Below are 18,738 nucleotides of genomic sequence, written 5' to 3' on the forward strand. Positions count from 1 at the left end.
AAGAGTACACACAGGGCACTGCTTGGTCCAAACACAGATCAGGCCCCATCAAACAGCTGCTTGAATATCGAAATAATGTCACAGGCTGTATGTCCCTGTATACCAATGACTGGGGGACGCGAGCAGGATAGTGCTGTTGCACTCATGTCCTACTTGTGTATTTCCCTCAGGTAGCTGGTTGGCCACTGTGTGAACAGAATTGCTGGATTAGATGGATCTCTGGTCAGATTCAGCATGGCTCTTCTTATGTTGTTATGAAAGCCCATAAGTAGCAGATGGATGTTCATTCAGGATCCTTGACAGGGCCGGATCCCCTCCCTTCTAGTGCCTTTCTTGCCCCTGTTATACTAATCGCTCCTCCTCCTTGTCTTCATGCCTATCAATTTCATCCCACTCCTCCTCTTCCATTCCCCTTCTCCTGCCGTTATCTTTGTTCTCCTCATGCCTCCTCCAAAACATACCAGGCAGGCAGTAGTAACTTGAATGAATGGTCTGCTCATCCTTCCTAACTTTGCACTTGCCTTTAGAGGCAAAAGTTGGCATAGTCAGCAGCTTGATGTCATGGCATCTCCTTCCAGCTGGAAACTCCCATCATTCCCAGGCATTCAAATTATCTGCCAGGTTGAGGGTTTTTTGTTAATCCTCTCCCCACAATCCCAGGCAGAAGCAGCTGCCACAGTGCCAACACACTGACTGCACCTGTTTTTGCTTTTAAAATCAAGCATACAGTAGGTGCAGAAATGGGGAAGATGGGCCTTTTTTGTTCAAGTTGTTTCAGTTGCCTGCCTGTTAAATTTTGGCCAGGGTGGCGGTGCACATGTCAGCAGAATCAAGACAACAAACCTCGTCAAGGTGGACTAGACTTCTCACCTCTATCTGACTCACAAATTGAGCAGGGGCATTCAACTTTCTAACCACCCCTACTTCATTTCTTATGACAACCCTAGGAAAATTGTGTATTTATACCTTCACCATAAGCCGACTCAAATGTTTGAGCATGAGATAGTGACTCACCTCCAGGGGGGAATCCGCACGTGCGGTCCCAAAGCGATAATGTAACTTACCTGGAGAAGAGCCGAGGAATAGACGTCCTTGCCACCGCCGCCACCCAACTCCCTCCTCGCCGGCCAGCGAGGAGAGCTCGGGGGAAGAAGGCGGAGTGGCCCCAAGCTCTCCTCGCCGGCGGGTGAGGAAGGGAGTTTGGTGGCGGCGGCAAGGACGTCTCTTCCTCGGCTCTTCTCCAGGTAAGTTACATTATCGCTTTGGGGCCGCACTGGGGTCGCTTAGAAGCGCCCTGAGAACGACGTGCAGATACCCCCCAGGTGTTCTTGGATGAAATAGATCATTTTCTCTCTTTCCTTGCCTATTCATTTTTCCCCCACTACCTCTCCCCCCCCTCTCTCTCTTCCTCTTAGAGGAAAATCGCTCCCACTCCATGCAATTAAGCTTTAGGGCAGGCTGGGTAGATGGGAAGACTTCCATTGGCATCAATAGAAAGGGCCTTTCTAAGCTTAATTGTCATTTGGAAGGGTGTCACTGCACACGGGGAGGAAAAGGTTAACTCTACCATCCCCAAATGAGATGCTCCTAGAAATTCTCCCACCATGGCAACTAGGCTTTAAAAAATAAAATCTTCCTTTGCACCAATGGAAAGGTGTGGTTTTTTTTAACTATAATTGTCATGCAGGGAGTATTGCAGCATATGGGAGGGAATGACTGAGCCTTTCCTCTCAGCTGCAATCTTCCTTAAAAACTGCTGTCTGCATGGCAATTAAGTTGAGAAAAAAGATGGTTCTGTTGGTATCAGTGGACACTTAACATAACAAGAGCCATGCTGGATCACACCAAAGGTCCATCTAGACCAGCACTCTGTTCACAAAGTGGCCAAGCAGCTGTTGACCCAGGGACCCACAAGCAGGACACACTGCAACAGCACACTCCCATCCATGTTCCTCTGATACTGGAGGTAGCATATAGCCATTGAGACTAGTAGCCATTGATAGCCTTTTTTAAATTAGTGCTTGAAAGTGGTAAAGGAGTGTATTATATTCCTAGATCAGCCATTCTGCTGACCAGGAGCATTTTTGTTTCGTGTAAGCTTCAGTCTAATTGCCACCATCTAGTCCATTATTGAATTCAAGAACCCAAACAGTTTCCATGGAATGTGATGGAAAGGGAAGAGTTGGGTGCTATTTGCATATTATGACACCTTACCCCCAAATTCCCATGCAACCTTCCTCAGTGGTTTCATATAAAAGTTGGAGTGCAGAATGGATCTCTGTGGGTCAAGACGTTCCCCCAACACCATTTTTGGAAACAAACACTCAGGACCAGAATCATCACAAAGTGTTGTCCTTGAGTCCCATCCTGGCTAGTTGATCCAGAAAAAATATATGGTTGATGGTAATGAAAGACATCGAGAGAACTAGCAGAACCAGCCGTTCCTGGCATCAGTCATTCATCAAGATTACAGAAGTTGCCTCTGTTCTGTAACATCCTAAATCCAGATGAAAATGGATCTAGATAATCCACACCATCCAGGAAAACCTGAGCTGAGAACACATGTTAGTGTGTTCAAGTAGCTTGTCCGAGAAAGGAATATTGGAGACTAGCTGGAAATTATCCAACACAGTAATATTCAGGAAGGTGGTTGTTGTTGTTTTTAAAAAAAGTCTTTGCATCACCTCCTTTAGGCTAGATGAACTACTCTCCAGGTAGTTGCCCCCAAGAAGGTATTTACCACTCCTCTTTCCCACTCAATCAGTCTACCTTAGCCAGGAAGAACAAGCATGCATGTGATTGATATCATCCCTCCAAAAATCTTGTCCACATCCTTTAGCGCACAAATTGAGAAGTATCTATAACAACAGAACAAGCAGATACCAAAGATACACTGTACTAACTTTGGCATCCAAGTCAAAATGGATACAAGCCATTTTTTCTGACATCTTATAAACTAGTCACAATGGGCAATCAAGTGGTATTTCTTCATCTTGTGGGCCAAAATGTAATAGACCTTTGACCACTTGACATAGTTCTGCTTGATGACTGCGCAGTTGTAATCATAGTAAAGAAGTTTCTTTGCTTTCATCCTAACCATGGAGTAGACCCTAAAATGGGCCGTGCAAAAAAATCATGGCAGCACTGCCTGGGGCTTCCCTTGCAAGTGTTAGCAAGTTTCTGCTGAAAGATCAAAGATAAGAAAGGGTTTGACATGCTAGTGTTGGCAAGATACACCCTTTCGTTCCAATCTCTCAGCAGATACTGGGGATAATGAAGAGGCTTCCCTGCTTGCACTAGCAAGAAAAACCCCTTATCTCTGATCTCTCAGCAGAGATTGGCAATAAGGAAGGGGTTAACTTTCTAGCATTGGGATGGCTGCAGAACCCCTTTATCTCTGATCTCTCAGCCAAGATAAGAGAAGGGTTTCTCTTGCACTACCTTTGCACTTCTTTCTTTTAAAATGCCAAGCAAAATGTTTAAACAGAAACACTCAGGCATTGGATGGCCCCTTTCCATGTATCTTTCTACCTCTGGCAGAGTGATTACAACAGCTATTATCTATTTTCTGTATCCTGGAAATCAGTAGTATGTCAGTACAGAATCAATGGTGTAGTGCAGGTTGCACACATAAATTGATGCAGTGGCACATAATCTATGCACTACCACCTCAGGAATGATCCTTTACAGGAAATAAACTATGCTAGCCCCATGCTTTCAATTGATATTAAGAATGGATGGTCCCTAGAATACTGCAGTAGCATGCTTTAGGATAGGTCCCTCCTAGTTAATATGAAGCGTGGAATACTGAGCTATTTGGTAAAAAGTATCCCAAACCTAGTCCTTTTATCACTCACATGTGAACATGCTTGTGGAATTTAATTTTTGCAAATTCTGATACAAACCAACCTGATCCACATCTCCTGGACAAATGTGCTGATTTGAATATTGCTATCCATTGGATTTCACACATATTTGGAAATATATTCCAGATTTTTTTTAAAGTGCACACCCACATGTAAAGTACACATTTTGAAAACAAGTACAGGCTCAGGGATGTGTGAATTTTGCCTACAAAATATGCTCACATTCGCATTCAGGGGTGCAAACGGGGAAAGTTCTTCTGTTAAAGAACGGAAATGAAATTCTTGTACATTCCTACTCATGTGTACCTTTCTGTTAAGACCATTTGGTGCCTTAGACAAGTGACCTGTGTGTAAGGAATTGCCATGGGTAAACAGCTAAATGCAAGTTTGAGATAGCATATACTGAAAATACGTGCCACTTTGGGATTTAAAGACTTTAGAACACTTGACCTGTTCGTTTCAGAAATGCTACATGGAACACTAGCCAAGTGACAACCCCATCATAAACAAAGGACTAAGAAATACCAAGGTCTGGGAACATGTGCTCCCCAAAGCACTTGCAAAGCTCTCCACGGTGTCTTTAATTAGAAATTTTACAAGAGTATTCTAAAATTATATCCACATTTTGTGCTCTACCTTATTCACTAAAAGAAATCACCATACGGTGGCAGCAAAACAGCAATAACAAGTTAGGTAGCAAAAAGAGTCTATTTAATATCAGTTTTCTCAAGGATAAGAATCATCAATGACACCTAATCAAACACCTTTACTTGTAAGCTTTTATCCCTCCACCAGTGAGGACCATGCCCTCAGTATAGATTGAAGAGCATGACTACCCTGAAATGGTTGCAGCCGCACAGGGGAGCAAAATCTACAGGGTATCTCACAGGACAAATACATTCAAAACACGACTATTCACCTAATATAATTTTATACAGGAAAAGGGACAGGCATTGTCACCTCTGGCACACTGTTCACTGATCATCTTATTCAGAAGTTCAATAGCAAATTTATCAAAATAATACAAGCAGTGTGATCAAGACTTGTGCATTTTGTTTATCAGTGTGCATCCCATGTCATGCCTAATTTAGAGCAGAATGAGATTTCCTCAGAATCACAATTTTACAAAAGGAAAATGATAGTCCTTGTAACTGAACTTGTGCAGATATCTGTGAAAGATCCAGAAGAAGAAGAAGGGAGCGGAAAGTGAAACAGAGTTTTCAATGTGCAGCTGGCGGGGAGAGAGGCTCAGAGTTCAAGCTTCCAGTTTTAGCCCTTAAAAATAAGCTGAGAGAAACCAGAACTAGCAAGTTTGTGCATCTCTCCTTCGAGCAGGGAACTTGGAGATGGGATGCTGCAGCTGCCAGTACAAGTGCCACAAACTAGTTTTTACACACATAGAACCCCAACAAAATTACTTGGGTTTTTTCTTCCCTTGGTGTGCACTTCGTTCTCACTCTCACCCACCCACTCATGGTGAGATGTAACAAAATTAGTTCCTTTCACCTGGAATGAAGAAAGAGATGGTGCTTTCCCTCCCAGCTACTTGGGAGGGGATCATGGGTGGTGTGTACCTGATTTTTCTAGTCGCAACTGATGGGAAAAACTTTGCAAGTTGTAAGTTTTTCTGCAGTGTTCGTGCCTTGCGGTTTTGCAGGTGGGGAGGCAAAATATATCTGTGTTTAATGTGAATTTCTCCTTTTCCCCTTTTCTCTGGAATTCTGGTGACAGGAAAGAGGACTTTATTCTTTTCAAAACTACTGAAGAGGAATAAACCATGAAATAGGATGAGTTTTTAAATTCCTGTTATATGGGGCAATGCTGAACTGATTCAACATGAAATTTTCATTATTTTTACATGCACACACATACATGCACACTGCCCCTTCTGTTCTGCTGATTTTTCAAGTGGAAACAAAAGAGGATGAAAGTATCCATTCATGAAACTATGCCTCCCTTTTGGTACTCCTGTCCCCAGCAAAATGCAACCAGTACATCCTTGGCCGGGTTGCAGCCAATTTGGCTGCTGCTTCAGTGCCATTTTGTTTAATCAACTTTCTTCCAAAACAATGCGGCGTTCATCAAACGAGGCTGAAATCCAGCGTTCTGGCCAGGGCTTTCTACTTCCAATTTCCTTCCAGGATTACGATGGGCTCCTTTACACTGTGGACATGTGACTTGTGTTGAATGGAATTAAAACCACCCTTTTTTATCTTTTCCATTACACAGCACCATCTGAATTATAGCAAAACATTGACATTTCACACAGCTGATTGATTAGAATAGCACCCCTTACCATGTTACGTCTGATGTTTTTGAAAGCAGGATAAAGGAGGTTGACGATGTCATGTAAAGGACCCACAAGCTTCTGTGAGCAGCCAGTCTTGATAGTTCAATATAAGCCCTTGTAAAAGAGTTTCCCATGTAGCTAAATAATTCAGCTGGGTGACAGCAATGCAGTGGACAAATGAAGCTTATGGGCAATGCTTTCATTTAATTAACTTTGTTTGCACTCAGTAACATCACCTAGAAAATCTAATTGGCTTCAATGAAACAAAATCACTAATTCTAGAAAGAAGAATGCTTTTTAATGGCACAGAAGCAGCACTCCAGCAAACTAGCACAAAAAGTCTGCATTTGGAGTGCTTTTTTTAAAAAAAAAATCCCTTTTTTCATGCCAAAATTTGAACTGTGAGAAAGTTTAGTATAGCACATCTACAGGGTACTGATTTTGTTCCAAGGTGTCTACCAGGAAACCCAACCGCAGAAGTAATCGTCAGCCTCCATAATTCTTGGGAGACTCTTGCTCTAACCAATCTGCCCCTGCCTGCCCCCCTTGCCATAGAATGCCAATTTCCCTCCAACAAATGTTGCAAGTTATTAAACTAATTACTGGCAGAACAGCTCCTCAGAAATGGAGTGCACAAATGCTTATTTCTTGTTTCAAAAGTAGACAGGTTGCGTAATATTGCTGTTAAGCCTGTTGCTCGTGAAGTGGAATCTGCCTGATGTCCTTCCCACCCACACCCACCCCTCTGCTTCCCCTGCCCCACCCCGCCTCACCCAATTGCTTTGGCCCTCTGCCTGGTGAGAACACAAAATGTCCACTTCAGACGTTTCCAAAGAACTGGCGATACGCTGCATGAAAGCCCACTAATTCAGAGTAGTAGTCACAGGGTGCGTAGTTTTCACACTGCTCTTGCTTCAGCTCCAGTGGTGACTTGAACATTTCATAGTACCTGGAGAACAGAGAGAGGGAGAAGCAGCTGTTAGGCAATTTTAGACTCTGGACTTAATGGTCTTACAGGAGGCGCCTCTTTAGATGGCAATGTGTATGAGTTCACTTACTTCAAAATGTAGTAACTGTTTTTAACTGTTGTCAGAACTTCATTGCACACATTTGCAGCTGTGGACAATGAAGAGGGGATCCCAAGGGAAGTAGGACAGAATGGGGAAGAACACAGACAAGGGAGGGGCAAGGGCAGGATGATTGGTGGGGCAACCCCAACGAGCAGATCCTTGGGGAATCAGAAGTGGAGGGGGGCTTGGTAGGCCCAAGCCATGGAAGAAAAAGATCCCACAAAAGGATTAACAAGGCTAGAAAGGATGGTATAGCTGATGGCTTCAAGATTTCAGGAGAAGAGCATTAGAGGTTAGAGAGAAGAAATATGCCAAAAGAGCTAGAGAGGAGGCAGAGCTAAAGAGACAGAGATAGGTCTCATGCCGCAGGCTGAAATATTTGAAGGAAGAAGCGTGTGGGGCTTCCCAAAACGTCGGTGTAGGGCGAGAGCAGGATGTGCAGAGAAAACTCGCAACAGAACTATAGGTGAAACCAGGTGCTGCAGAATTGCAGGAAATATGGGCTTGTATTGTGGAAGGGTTGAGAGGCCAGCACTACTCTGAACCTTAAGGAGACCACATGAAACAGGTGGGAGGGGTGTAAGGAACTTTATGAATTGCTGAATGTATTCATCAAAATAGACGAGAGTTAACTGGCACCACTCTGTGGGCCTGGTCTGCTTGTGTGGTAGTAGAGCTCAGAATGGAACCCTGAGGGGTACACTCAGCCAGCCCAGAGACAAAAGCAGTCATATAATGGCCATAATTTTAAAAATATTCTTCCCACATTTGTCAGCCCAAAGATGTGCAGCATCTCCGTGCTAGTGCAACAGGTCCCTGCCATCTGCTGATACTTGTGTGGAGATGCAGTGTGCATTTGGGCTGGCACACACAGAACAAGCACTACTCAAAATGTTACATCATCTGCATTGGCTGTCGCTAGAGATAAGCACTTCCCGGGAATGTCCTCATAAACATGTTTAAATTGGCCCTTGGTGGGAAATGTTATCTTTGTGTTCTTGAAGGAAGGGAGGTCCACTTGTTTCCAATACGAATGTTTTCTTTTTCTATCAGTGAAACTGGAATTACACAGGCCGGCATCTCGATGTTTTCCACAACCTGTGCATTCCTATTTTCCAAAACAGGATACTCTTACCTTTCGTAATATGGATAAGACCTCTTCTGCCGTCTCACAAAGGCATTGGCTGTTTCATGGTCTATCTTAACCCCTATTATGAACATAGAATGTTACAATATGAGAATATAGAAACTTCTCTGCACCAAGTGCTAAACAATTTCTGAAGCTAAAATCTCCATTGTGCCCAAGATCCAGGATGTTGTTTGAGGGTATAAGTACTTTGGATAACCCTGGGATCCTTTTTAAGGTATGGCCTTTCACTACCAAGTATCCATCCAGGCCACCATACTCTCCCTACCATCCAGTTAGTGGCTTATGAATGGAAGAATCCTTGGTCAGTTCTGGAAATGGAGCAGATCATTGTCACCTATGAATGGTCATACCCCACATTACCTAAATACTTTTTGTGATCTTGCTGCTGTAGGCTAGGAGGATAGCTAGTCTTTGGAGCTTCAGAAAATTTCTCATGGCCATTGATGAGATTTTCTTTTAGAGCCCATTGGAGATTTTTTAGTTCTCTTATTAGTTACTGGACCAGGAATGATTTTCTCTCCCATTGTCACAGAGATCGATCTAGCACTTTTTGACATTACTGTGGCACCCTGCAAAGTGCTTTACAACATTTAACTTGTTTAGCTTCCCAACTTCCCTACTAGTGAAAGGTAATTTTACAGATGATAAATAAAGGTATAATAACATTTCCCCAGGCTACATTTGTGATTACATAAGGTGGAATCCAATGAAGTTCTTCCACTGATAGAACTGTTTCCACGCCTTCCTGCAATCCCTGCAACCTTAAAATCTCTGGAGGATTGAGGGACCCAGACATTGCTTATCAGCTTTCAATACTGTCAAATACTAAGTATCATTTCATGTTATCTACTAAACATTGTGAACCAAACATTGGAACCAAAGTATCACTGGGTGTCAAATATAAACATCTAACAGTCAGAGAACATTTGAGCTGCTGGGAAATATTCAACATCAGTATTCACCAAGCAGAATTTGGGAGAGCAAATTCATTTCAGTTCTAGTTGAGTGGCAGAAGAAGTGATTCCGGTCATGTCCTCTAACACAGACCACTGCCACACTCCTTTTAAAGGCAGAGAATCTTATCTTGAATTGACTTTGCTTCATCAAATGGCATCTGATGAAATGAGCTCCAATCCACAAAAGCTTATGACATAATAAATCAGCCTTTAAGGTGCCACAAGATGGTTGGTTTTGCTGCGACAGACTAACATGACTACCCCATGTTCTTAGACTTCTACCAATCCAGCCAGCAAGGAAGCGCCCTGGTGTCTAGCTAACAGGGGCCTTATTCACTGCGGGACTAATTGCCAAATTGAGTTCTTGCCAGGTCTGTTTTAACACCTGAATGTGTGTGTTTTTGAAAATCAGTTTAAGAAGTGCCAGAAATCACAGACGTCTTTTTACAGTTTCTCCACTTTATTTGACTCTCTGAGAAATTCCAGAAGGAGCCTGAATAGCAGTAGTATTCATCATAATTGGCTTCCACGTGTGAGGTAAGAGATTCAAGAGAGCAAAAAGAGGGGCTCCCCATACCCATGGACATCTAACAAACCTAGTAGGGGAAAGCCAAGCCCCTAAGATGTGTTCCCCCCATATTCTGGAGAAATCCAAACATATATCACTTGCGATAATGTACAAACTTGACTTGTCACCCTAAACTTGGCTAGGGTGGTCACATTTTCCCCAACAAGGCAACTGTGTATAACCCAAAAGCATGTGGCAAACCCTGACAGATATGGTGACGGGGAATCTACGGAGAACAGACAGATGCAGCAAAAATCCACATCTGTTTATCAAAAGGATGGATGTATTTGAAATGTTGGGTGAGACAGAGCATCCCTATTTACCCTGTGGTGGCTGTGCGGTGGTGCTGTGTTAGTTATATGATGCAGCCGCCAACTCTCATCAACCACGAGGCTTTCCTGAAGCTGCAGGTTTTAAAAGTTGCAGACTTAATGCAACTTTTTCTTTTACTGTGAGGTCACCACTGTCTATCCACCATCTGTCAGTAGTGACCTTGCTTCAGCTTCTGGGGCCGATCGCAACCAGTGATTGGTTGTCAGAAGAGCAGGAAAGCCAGGCAGAAGGCAGGGGATGGGCCTGGTAACCTGAATGGCTGCCAGAAAGCCCACGCTTCCTCCTGCCATGGGTTTTAACTGTCCCCACCCTGCAGCTGCAATGCCATGGGGTTTACAGGAAAGTGGGTCGGAGCTGCCCCATGAAGACACCCACCCACCACATGAGATTCTTGCCAATTACTCACCTTCATCCACAGCCCTGTTCATATCTGAAAAACATAGACAAGCCAGTTTGAGTCACCTGGCCTCCTGCAATGGAGTTTGTGTCCCTCTTCCACCCACCCTCTTGTCTTTCCCCTCTTATTTTGTAGGTAAGCTAACTTGCACTGTTTAAGCCAGCCAGCCCCAACCTGATGCCCTCCAAACATGCTGAACAACAGCTCCCATGATCCCTAGCAGTGTGTCCAATGCCCATGGGTAAGCCCACAAGCAGAACATGAGCACAATAGCATACACACCCCAGTTTATGTTCCTTTGCCATGCCAGCTAGGGATCATGGGAGTTGTAGTCCAAAACACCTGGAGGGCACCGGGTTGGGGAATGTTACGTTAAACAATTTCCTGAACAGCCTCACTAAAATGTTTAGTGGGGCAGTTGAACCCAAAGCACAATGCCAGTGATGATCATGTATTGCTGGCTCTATATCATATCCTTGCTTCTGTCCCCTAAATGTTAAAGCTGGCGACAACTATGGAAGAAAGAAACATCTATCTGCATTGTGGTGTCTTGGAATACAGCCTCATCTGTGGATCTGATTCAGTCCACCAAACCCTGTTCATTTCTTCACTGTTCCCTCTATGAAAAAACAACATCCAAAAACACCTTAAGTGATATGGATGTAGACCCGTAGCATATTCATATTTTGAAAATAGGTCAATAACCTGACAGATATAAAATCTGTGTCAGGTTATCCTCATTTGTGAGGATAATTGGACTAGACAAATTTTGATGACACTATTCTATTTACTCAATATTTTTATTCAACAGAATGTACAAATTAAACTGAAGAAATTAACTCATAGCTCAGACTTGCTTCTGTATTATCCAGGGATTATTCAAAGGGGAGGACCTATCCCCTGTCCTTATGTAAGCATCTGTATACGTATTTAAACAGTTCATCACTTACATACACTTAGCCTGATTAAAGCGTATATAAGCAGCTACTAACCGTGGGCATATCTACAGCACCAGACTGAAACTGGTTGAATGGTCTTTCTCTCACCCCAGAGAAACATAGAAACAGTAGCTCAGGAGAAGGGGGTGCTACAGATCTTGAACTGGAAATTCTCAGTACCCTCACCAAATTATAGAACCCAGGGGGCTGTTTTGATGGCACCAGTTTACCCCACTTTTAGGAAAACCCTGCACTTTTGCTACTGCAGGGTGGTGTCAGAGAATCCTGACACAATGGGAGGCCGCCTCCCACCCTGGAAGACAGCAAAAGAACCGTGCTGAACTCGCTCCAACAGGTCAGATGCTGCGCACCTTCGTCTCTTTGCCCCATGGTGGCAGCGAATCGGCAGCTACATCATATAACTGACGCAGCACCAATTCGCAGCCACCACTGGGCAAAGATGACATTTAGACAGCCCCCAGGATTCTTTGAGGGGGAGCCATAACAGTTAAACTGATTTACAACCAATTTAAGTGTGTTGCTTAGCTTTCCCCTTTGTCAGTTGTCATTGGAAGTCCACTTCACATGTTATCCTAGCAGCATAATTGCCACCAAAACCCCAGCCCATGTTACTTTCACTGCTGGGGTTAATATGGGCCTCAACTACAGTGGGACCTCATCCATTCAGTTGGGTTCCTGGCGACAACCACACCATTAGGTTTCAAGTGAGTTTGAGAAAAGGGTTTCTGTGATTCTGTTCCTAAAAGTAAAGACACATATTTTGTCTCTCACCACCCAGAGGGTTTATGAGGCCTCAGGCAAATGAAATGTTGAAGGCCTTGCTGCTGCCCCCCTATAAGGACCCATATGTGTGTGGAGCTGTCATGAGCAACTGGCCAGGCAGGGGCCTGTGATATGCAAAGGACTTGAGGCAAAAAAAACCACCCACATTTGTAGTGGGAGGGGAAGCTGAGGCAAATTGCCACAGTTTCTCCCTTTCCTTTGTTCTCCTTTCACCTGGACTTCAAGCCCCACTCTCGGCTCTGCCACTTGTGAACGTTTATGAAAAATCATGGATCGGTTGTCTGCACGTCGTCTTCCCTTACCTCCGTCACAACAGCAGGGCGTTGTCAGGACCAAGGCAAACAGCATCAGCATCAGCAGTTTTCCCATCTTCTCCTAATTGTGTAGAAAATTATTCTTAGGGCTTCAGCTTCTCTGGAAGGATCCTGCAACTTCTAGGGAGTGATTGCCTGTCGGCAACAGCTTATATTCTGTGAAGAACTAGAGCAGGGCCCCTGGCCAGGCAGGGCCTGACACGGAGCCATGTGTCCTGATTCCAGTTCCAAATTTTCCATTTGGGTCAAACAACATCTGGTTCTGGCAGCCATTTGCACATCTGCCTTAGGCCAAAGGCTCGTGGCACACAAAGGCCTTTCAAAGAAAATGAAATAACAGGATGACAAACATCCTGCTGAGGAGCAATTCCACATGGGTTGAGAGAGAGAAGACAACGGAAGGCCCAAAGCATCTTCAGATTGGCAGGCTGTAAAAAGATATGATAACTAATCGCTTCAATCTTTTGTTACTCGTGGGACCTGGTCAGCTGCACTGCTGCAGATGTAGCAGCGTGGGTGACCAGGACCAATTTGGAAGCCCAGCCACTCTGTCGATCATCAAGCAGCTGTTTGTGTGAAACCATTTCCTGGGTGGCTTCTTTCAACCACTTTCACCACGCCAGGGAAAAACATCCTCAGCACAGGGTTGCCAGCTATTGATTTTGAAAATTGCCATGGCACGGAAATGGGTGGGGTCATATGGGGAAGTTCTTAGCAATGTCCCCAGCTCTGCCTCAGTACCTGTGTTCCATAATTGCAATGTTCTTAGTGCTAGGTAGGGGCCTGGCACCAGCTTTAATGTGGCGCCTGACCACTTACGAGGGGGTCAGTTTGCATGTCAAAGTACACTTCTGGGCCCTGAACTGGATCACTGACTGGAGAACGGAGTGGCTCTCAAGAACAAAGGGGCAGGCCACCTGGTGCCCACCAGGTGTTTCGGACTACAACCCCTATATCCATAAGCTCTGGTCATCCTTAGGGCTGACCCAAGACCTTTTGCTGCCTGAGGCAAAGGACTAGATGGCCCCTTTCCCCGCTCCAAGTACAAAAGCTGAACAGATTGGCAGTTGAATATGGATTCAACACTGGGACTGAGCCTGCATCCTCCGCCACATTGGAAGGCACATAGCTCCAGGATCCACGTCTGCTCCCCCACCCCCAGCATCAGTTGTCTGAGGCAGCTGCCTCACTCTGCCTAATAGGAGGGCCAGTCCCAACCATCACTGCTCTATGACAAACTGATGATGATTCCTCCTGTCTTTATTTTGGAATGGTTCTAATCTTCCCATTGTTACTTTTGCCCCCACCCCCCACTTTCTGGGATCAAAATTTTGTTCTTCTGAAATAATTTGCATGTCATAAAATGGCAAAGGATTTTTTCCCCTTTTGTACTTGGATTTCAAGGCGCTTAGCCAAGGAGACATGAGGCTTTTAACAAATCGGTGGGTTTTTCACTTTCTGGGAAATATCCTGTTAACATTGGATTGCAATGCATTGTTGGCCCCAGTAATCGTTGAATACTTGGGAGAAATTTGCTTAGTTAATCACTTCATGCTACCCAGCAATTGAACTGTACACATGATCCCAGGTGAGGGTGGATGGATGGCTTGGAGCCCTCACTAGCAGAGAAGGCAGCAACCCCACCCCCACCCCACAGAGAGAGAGAGAGAGAGAGAGAGAGAGAGAGACGTTCACAAGGAAAAAGCTGGGCATTGGAGTCTTTAGTTCAGCCTTCCCCGAGCCGGTGCCCTCCAGATGTGTTCAGCTACAACCCCAAACATCCAGCCATGCTGGTTGGGGATGATGGGAGTTGTAGTTGAACATATCTGGAAGGGAACAGCTTGGGGAAGGTTGCTTTAATTATTCCAAGTCAGAAAGCTGAAGAGGCATCTACATCATAGACTTTCATACTTGAGAATCTGAGTGCTTCATGTTCTGCAGTGTTTTTGACCTCCAAAGAGAAGCCATTTCCCTTTCCAAAAGAAAGGGAATCGAGTCCTGAAATTTGATCAAAGAATGACTTTCAAAACATACTAATGATTTTTCTAGATAGGCTTGGAAAGAAATATATATATATATATATATATATATATATATATATATATATGGCGAGTTTAAAATATGACAACTAAACCATTCACTTTTGTCATTTTGCAAAGCCCTACACATCTCTGATTCTTTAAGTTGAGTCTTCCAACATACATGTAATTTTTCAGTGTGTTTTTATTCCTGATATCTGAAGCTCTCCTCCCTCATCTCCTCTTACTTTGTTTCTCTGGTCACCTTCTATAAGCCTCCACCCCACCCCATCCCTCTTTCTTTCTTTCTTTCTTTCTTTCTTTCTTTCTTTTGTTTTCCAGCTCTGTACTTTTTGCCGTAATGGTCCAATCTGCCACTTTCTAGTTATCAAGCCAAACACCTTGTTTCTCATCTAAGTCCTTTCTCCAGTCACACTTTTTGAAGCAAGCCTTACCTTTTCCTGGGGTATCTTCCTGCACCAATACTGTTACCTGATTCTCCCCTTCTTAAGAATGTCTGAAACCTGCTGGAGAAATTCTGTGGATCAGTCCTTTCCTTCCTTTGCCCCCTCCTCCCCTGGGCAAACATCTGAGATGGATTCCACAGAATTTCCAGAACCTAAAACGGGGCATATATGGCTCAAGTATGCAACCCTCCATTGCCTTACGCCACCCACGGCTTTTGCAAAAGCTTCTAAGCACCAATGACTAGAGGAGATATGAATGAGATGCTCCTCACCTTCCCCATGGAGACATTCTGAGGATGGTGGAGGTTGCTCACCATGTAGAGCACAACATTGCAAAGGCTCTGAATACTCCTTCACACTCACAATGCATTCAGGGACATGTGGTGTCATTGAGACTGTAAATCCCATCCTCAGCATAGCTGGGCAGGCAATACACGTGTACTAGAAGTGTGGCCCTCCTTGCTGCCCCTTCTCTCTGGGAAGAACCCATGGAAGCTAGAGGAAGTTCTCAATCCATACCATGTATGCCAGTCTTTTCACAGACCACACCAATGGGCAATGTCATCAGTGCATGTCAGCACCCAGAGGTCTAGCGAGGCCACCAAGTGGCATGGATATAGCTATAGGGCATCCTATATCTGCCGGTGCCCTCCTGATGTGTTGGACTACAACCCCACATCATCCCCCAACCAGCAGGCCTGATTGTAGTCCGAGAAATCTGTAGTGTGCTGGTTTGGGGAAGACTGATATAGGGCATAACTTACCACAGATTTGAGTATGTTCTGTTCCCAAATTACACCCAAATTCCGGTTTGCTGGAGTTTGATAGCAACAGTACCATAAAAACATAAGAAATGTCATTCTGGATCAGACCAAGGTCCACCTAGTCCAGCATTCTGTTCACAAGCTGGACACAAGGGTAACAGCACCCTCCCACCCATGTTCTTCAGCAACTGATGTACATAGGCATACTGCCTCTGATACTGGAGGTAACATTTAGCTGTCAAAACTAGTAGCCATTGATAGCCTTCTCCTCCATGAATTTGTCCAATCCCCTTTTAAAGCCATCCAAATTAGTGGCCATCACTACATCCTGTGGAAGTGAATCCCATAGTTTGCACTGTGTGGAGAAGTCCTTCCTTTTATCTGTCCAGAATCTCCCACCAATCAGCCTCATGGGACCACCCCGAGTTCTAGTATCATGGGAGAGGGAGAAAAACATCTCCTTACCCATTTTCCCCACACCATGCATAGTTTTGTACACCTCTATCATGTCTCTCTTTACTCGCCATACTCCACGTGCCAAATGTATATAGTTTGTAAACCCTCTAATCACTTCATACGCAGCACGTTCCGGTGCCAAATATATGGTGTGTTGTAATCGTCACAGCTGCAGTAGAATAAGCTGCTTGCCCTGCACATTCTTTCTTTGGACAGATTGCTGCTGTTTTTCATGCAAACAACTTGGCTAGTTTTTGACATTCCTGAATATGTTTGGAAAGTTATACTTACAAAAGGACTCTGCGCGTTCATGATGTGTTTACTTAAAAGAGTGTCAGTTAAATATTTTTACATTGTTGGCATATTGACCAAAATATATTCTAATTCCAGGGATATGTGCTGGAAATGTGGTAAAGGAGGGGATGGCATCATGCATATGTGGTGGACATGTGAGAACATGATTTAATATTACATTATTCTTACATTTATATCTGCCTGTTTTTGCAAAGAACCCAAGGCTGACTTACATGGTCTTGCTCCTCTCCATTTTATCTTCACAGCAACCCATTGAGACAGGCTAGGCTGACAGCCAGTGACTGGGTCAAAGTCATCCAGTGAGCTTCACAACCAAGTGGGATCTAGAACCAGGATCTCCCGAGTGCCAGTCCAACACTCCAACCTCTACACCACATTGGCTCTAAATTTAGGTTTCTTCTAGAAAGATATTGTATCATAATAGGTAGAACAATTGGATACCTTCTTCAGAGAAACCCCTTTTTGAGATTACTGGGACGTTTACAGCACACAGTTCATGATGAACACTTGGGATTCATGTGGAGCTGATTAACTACTGCAGAAATTCCAGTTGCTTCCAAATGGCATCTTCCAGTCGTGCTGTCTGTGAATAGGTGATTTTATAAGACTTGGCACTTGACCCTGATGGCAAAATGTACAGCCTGTGTGCACGTGCATGATGGAGAAGCAACATCAAGAACCCTTTCAGAAACTTTGGCCCCCATTCATTTCCTACATGAGCTGACTTGGGCGCTATAGTGGGTGATGTGATTCCCATAATGTGAGTCTTTCAAAAGTCTCTTTATAAAATGCCAACATTTCCATTCTATAAGGCCAATTGCTTTATGGCCTTCACAGGACGTTAAGAATTTAATACCATGCAGCCCTGGGTGGTTTTGCCTCTGTTCATGTTGCTACTATATTTTCCAATATTTGCGAAGGGACCTACCGTAGGCTGAAGGCCTAAATAGTTGACATTGCACATATTTAACAAATGTAAAAGGCTGCTGTGTGTTTAGCATCACCACGTTTAAAGGAAGGGATCCAAACTGCTGTGGTCAGTAGCGGGATGGTAATATATTGACATAATCACTTAAGTCTGGACACCAGCTCTGGTGCTGTGCCCATCCCTTTGGTGTTGATAAACAGGCCACATGAGTGTGCTGTGTTCATGCAAATGAATGAGTCCATGGGTGGCCTGCACATGGTTTTGGGGGGCTAATGTTGTTGCTTGGTTTGGGATGAGATGGAAGCAAAGGTAAGCCTCTTAGAACATGCTCATCTGGATATGTCCAAATATTTGTGGCTTTGGTTACAGTGCCATAACGTTTCACAGTATAGCTCTATCTATTGAGAGTCAAAGGCTTTGAGTCATTGGAACATCCTAGGTTGGGCTGGCAGTCACAAAGGCCTTCACAGAATAGCACATACAGGTACCTTCGAGTAGTACTCAGAAAGTCTTTTTTTAACCTAATATGTACTATTGCTGGTAGGTGCTCATGGTGGTAGGTACTCTAGAACATTTAACACTATAGACCTACAATTTAATTTAGTCTTCCACAACCCCCTCCAGATGTGTGGACTGCAACTCCCATCATTCCAATGTTGCAGTCCAACACATCTGGAGGGCATCAGGTTGGGAAGACCAACTTAATTCAACATACAATTCTTGGGCGTGCAAAGTCCACTTCTCTTGCCCTTCCTCTTTCTCACTCTCTCACTGGGGACAGCTGCTTCTCCCGCACATGTGTGTACTTTCCTCCCGTACATATATCTTGCTCTGTCCTCCACTGGTGCTTGCGCAGTGTGCCGCAAGTACAAGAGACGACTTCAGTAGTCTCTCAGTTCAGAAGTGGGTCAGGCACTTGGGCGTGGACCTGGAGACTCTACCAGGGATGGTAAGTAACCATTGGTCCTAGGACCAGGTACTGAAGAGGGAAGTGTGGGCCACAGAAACCTACACAAGATCTCTATCATAGTCATGGGACTTTTGATGGCAATGCCGTCTTTGCCTTGTCAGGCTCATTGGGAAATGTCCTGTTTTGCTCTGGAC

General features: G+C 44.3%; 1 protein-coding gene across 1 annotated transcript; it reads right to left on the reverse strand.

Annotated features, from left to right (window-relative positions):
- Positions 1-6,914: 6,914 nt before the first annotated feature.
- Positions 6,915-12,821, reverse strand: LOC134404091 (matrix Gla protein-like). The gene is made up of 4 exons (XM_063134665.1): positions 12,675-12,821; positions 10,640-10,663; positions 8,362-8,434; positions 6,915-7,105 (listed from the first exon to the last, which is right to left on the reverse strand). Exons 1-4 carry the CDS (start codon positions 12,739-12,741, stop codon positions 6,976-6,978), a joined length of 294 nt encoding a protein of 97 aa, XP_062990735.1. The 5' UTR covers positions 12,742-12,821; the 3' UTR covers positions 6,915-6,975.
- Positions 12,822-18,738: the final 5,917 nt, after the last annotated feature.

This window comes from Elgaria multicarinata, chromosome 9, assembly GCF_023053635.1.
Source record: "Elgaria multicarinata webbii isolate HBS135686 ecotype San Diego chromosome 9, rElgMul1.1.pri, whole genome shotgun sequence".
Lineage (NCBI taxonomy): Eukaryota > Metazoa > Chordata > Lepidosauria > Squamata > Anguidae > Elgaria > Elgaria multicarinata.

What these genes read in the sequence shown, in the direction of transcription:
- LOC134404091 (XM_063134665.1), bottom strand. Translation starts at nt 12,741, where the DNA reads ATGGGAAAACTGCTGATGCTGATGCTGTTTGCCTTGGTCCTGACAACG. An exon ending in GCCCTGCTGTTGTGACGGAG is followed by an intron (nt 10,664 to 12,674) that starts GTAAGGGAAGAC and finishes TATGTTTTTCAG; the next exon opens with ATATGAACAGGGCTGTGGAT. An exon ending in GAACAGGGCTGTGGATGAAG is followed by an intron (nt 8,435 to 10,639) that starts GTGAGTAATTGG and finishes TGTTCATAATAG; the next exon opens with GGGTTAAGATAGACCATGAA.